The 3,773-nt window shown below is 39.4% G+C and overlaps 1 protein-coding gene across 1 annotated transcript; it reads left to right on the plus strand.

Moving 5' to 3' along the window:
* Nucleotides 1-2,443: 2,443 nt before the first annotated feature.
* CTXN2 (cortexin 2) lies at nt 2,444-2,845 on the plus strand. Its single transcript, XM_036324692.1, has one exon. It carries the CDS (start codon nt 2,488-2,490, stop codon nt 2,731-2,733), a length of 246 nt encoding a protein of 81 aa, XP_036180585.1. The 5' UTR covers nt 2,444-2,487; the 3' UTR covers nt 2,734-2,845.
* The last annotated feature ends 928 nt before the right edge of the window (nt 2,846-3,773 follow it).

Here is a 3,773-nt window from a genome sequence, read left to right on the forward strand (position 1 = left end):
TTTTTCATCAAAAATTATATTTTCACCCAGCCAGTGTGGTCAGTGGTTGAGCATCGATCTATGAACCAGAAGGTCACAATTCGATTCCCAGTCAGGGCACATGCTTGGGTTTCTGGCTTGATCCCTTGTGTGGGGTGTGCAGGAGGCAGCCAATCAATGATTCTCTCTTGTCATTGATGTTTCTATCTCTCTCTTGCACCCTTCTTCTCTGAAATCAGTAAAAATATGTGTTTTTTAAAAAATTATATTTTTAATACATTTAGTTTAATTCAATTTAAGTATTTATTGAGTACCAACAATATGCCAAGAACTATGGCCACTACTTAAGTAGTAGTTATTTTTTCCATTTAAAATAAGTAACTCAATTCACAGACTGTCTAAAATTCTAAGAACAAAATATATCTGATATATGCTAGAGAAATTATAATATAAAATATAAGGGTTTTTGTATCTTTAATAAGAAGATACCTTGTTTTATTTCTTTTTTTAAAAATTACCATTCATCTTTAACATTATTTTGCATTAGTTTCAAATATACATCATAGTGGTTAGACTATCATATGCTTTACAAAGTGTTCCCCCTGATTTTTTCAGTACCCACCTGGCACCATTCATAGCTATTACAATATGATTGACGATATTCCCTATGTTGTACTTGACATCCCCTTGACTATTTTGTAACTATTTGTAGAAAGTTACCTTGTTTTAATTAGTAGTGACAAATGAGTTGAGTGTTTTATTGCTACCGCTAGAAAACACCTTTGTTTGTTTATTTCGTCAGTTGGTGGGTTTTAATAAGAATAACAGAGTTCAGTGGATTAATCACTGGCTAAGAGCCAACTTAACAGGACTTAATTCTTCTAATGATCAGCTGTGAGCCTGCTTCTCTGTCTACATTATGATTTGATTAACTGATTCTAAAGGTAATTAATTTAATTAACATTAAGACATCAAATGGGAAAATTGTTTTGCTTCAATTCAGCACACACTTTTATTTTTGTTTTGTTTTTTACCAACACTTCTGTTGAGTTTCAGAATCTCAGTATAGTAGAAACTTAGGTGTGTGATCTGGTTGGGAGGGGACTGAGGAGCTTGCCTTGAAGCTGCATTTTCATAGGAAACACGCTGTTTAATTTGAATTTTATGTTTATTTAGGGTGCTTGGAAAGCTAATGGAGATCGTGGAAAGATGGCTAATAGTCCACAGTTACTGCTGCTTGTTTCTGGCAAGCTGCTATGTTGGATACTGCACTTATAAACAAAATCTTAAAAATACAATTTCTCTTTTTAACAAATTGAGATTCAGTGTGTAAAGTAGTTGTAGAAAAGAAAATACATGAACATAAGTTTAAAGCTAAGGAGGGAAGAAGAGAGAAGACATTAAAAGGATCAGAATCACCTGGCCGGTGTGGCTCAGCGGTTGAGCGTTGACCTATGAACCAGGAGATCATGGTTTGATTCCCAGTCAGGGCACGATCCCCAGTAGAGGGAATGCAGGAGGCAGCTGATCAATGATTCTCCCTCATCATTGATGTTTCTTTTTATCTCTCTCTTTCTCTCTCTGAAGTCAATTAAAAAAAATAAAAAAGATCAGAATCTGTATCAGACAAAATGGCATTAGAGATAGGCCTTGTAACATGGACTTTAGAGAATTTGACCAGCTTACACTCTATGTAATTATATGTGGTTGTATATACACATGCAAAAAATAGATGACAATCCCGGTCAAAGAAGCAGTGACTTTACCTCACAATGCTTTTTATTAAAAGCTTTTAAGATTAATTATTTGAATATTTACCTTCATACTTGATTTTTAAAAAATGTTTTTACTGATTTTAGAGAGAGAGTAATGGAAAGGGAGGGAGGGAGGGAGGGAGGGGGGGAGAGAGAGAGGGAGGGGAGGGGAGGGGAGGGGAGGGGAGGGGAGGGGAGGGGAGGGGAGGGGAGGGGAGGGGAGGGGAGGAGAGGGGAGGGGAGGAGAGGAGAGGAGAGGAGAGGAGAGGAGAGGAGAGGAGAGGAGAGGAGAGGAGAGGAGAGGAGAGGAGAGGAGAGGAGAGGAGAGGAGAAGAGAGGAGAAGAGAAACATGGATGGGTTGCTTCCTGCACGCCCCCTACTGGATGAAGCCCACACTCCAGGCATATGTCCTGACCGGGAATCGAACCAGCAACCCTTTGGAGCCAGCTAGGGCCACATTTGGTTTTATATTGAGCATATAGAGCTACAGTTTTATGTGTCCACAAAGGCAGCTCTGTAATTGCTACAATAGAAGTAGCATCTCCAATGCTAATTTGATCCTGATTCATATCTAATGTTTTCAAACGTCTTGTGAGTTAAGTCAAGAGGGCTTGAAAAATTCCAGATTTTATAAAACAATTACCTGCTCAATATCACACATTGATAAAACTAAACTGATTTCAATTTTGTATCTAGGCCAAGAGGTGACTCCAGTTGGAATTCTCAAGAGCCACAAGGATGTGACAGTGAATAATGAGTAGTTCCTACTGTGGCAACTCTTCAGCTAAGATGAGTGTCAACGAAGTATCAGCTTTCTCATTGACTTTGGAGCAAAAAACTGGCTTTGCTTTTGTTGGGATTTTGTGTATTTTCTTGGGACTTCTTATTATCAGATGCTTCAAAATCCTGTTAGACCCGTATAGTAGCATGCCTTCCTCTACATGGGAAGATGAAGTTGAAGAGTTTGATAAAGGGACATTTGAATATGCACTTGCATGACAGTTCCAGCTTCATGGTTTTTAGTGTTGTGCTCTTGGGACACGTGGCGAATGCCATTGTGATTACCTTGAGTGTGCTGCTGGAGAGAGGCTCATTTCAGTCACTAAATTCAATAAACATGCGTGGTTAATTTATCCACTTTGCTGTGTGAATGATAAACCATCGTTGGGTTTCCTCACTTTCTTCTATCCCCTAATATTGAGGTGTCTAATGAATAGAGTAGAAGGATCCATCAACCATATATACCATCTTTATTCTTATCTCAAACATCAGCCTTAAATCCCTGCTTCCTTTTTGTGCTAATGGACTCTGCTAGAGGCTTCCTGCTTCTGCCCCTCTGCAATGCCACCGTACCCTCTCCACATTCCCAACTCCAGCCCACTTCACATTAGAGAATCAGGTGTCTTAAAAATAAGGGGCCCTCGGTCCAAAGGATAAATTGAATATGATTTTCCTAGTAATAGCCATTGGTCAAAAATATTCACAGATGAAAAAAACTTTCGCAAAACTAATACACAAACCTATAAATAGCCACAGGCCCTGAAGATCCCCAATTATCACAGTGTCCTGACCCTTCTAATTATTCTCCTTCTGGAACCTCTTACAATAAAACCCCTTAGCTTGAGATCCAAACCAGACCTGCTTCAAACTGCTACTTCCTCCTCCTCCTCTCCCTTTTTAAATTAAATTTATTGGGGTGACATTGGCTAATACAATTATATAGATTTCAAGTGTGCAATTTTAGCTTTCATGTGTTGTGCCGAGCCAGCTCAGCTAAGGTTCACAAGCCTGAGTGAGGGTGGCAAATGGATGAAGAAATAACAGAGAATAAGCTGGGTCTCTAGGTGGATCTTCCTGTGCCTGGCTGAGGCCTCAGAGAGAGATCCAGAGGCAAGCTGAGCCTTTATTTTATAGCCAGACGTAAACAAAGTAGTGGTCACCATAGTTACAATGTTCTTGTGAGTTTCCCTTGTTTTGGCAGCACTTGCTGCATCTCCCTCAGCCTATTAGCTTCCCAGATAAGATCTAGGGAGGGTCAT

Source organism: Myotis myotis, unplaced genomic scaffold (genome assembly GCF_014108235.1).
Source record: "Myotis myotis isolate mMyoMyo1 unplaced genomic scaffold, mMyoMyo1.p scaffold_m19_p_1, whole genome shotgun sequence".
In the NCBI taxonomy this organism is placed as follows: domain Eukaryota; kingdom Metazoa; phylum Chordata; class Mammalia; order Chiroptera; family Vespertilionidae; genus Myotis; species Myotis myotis.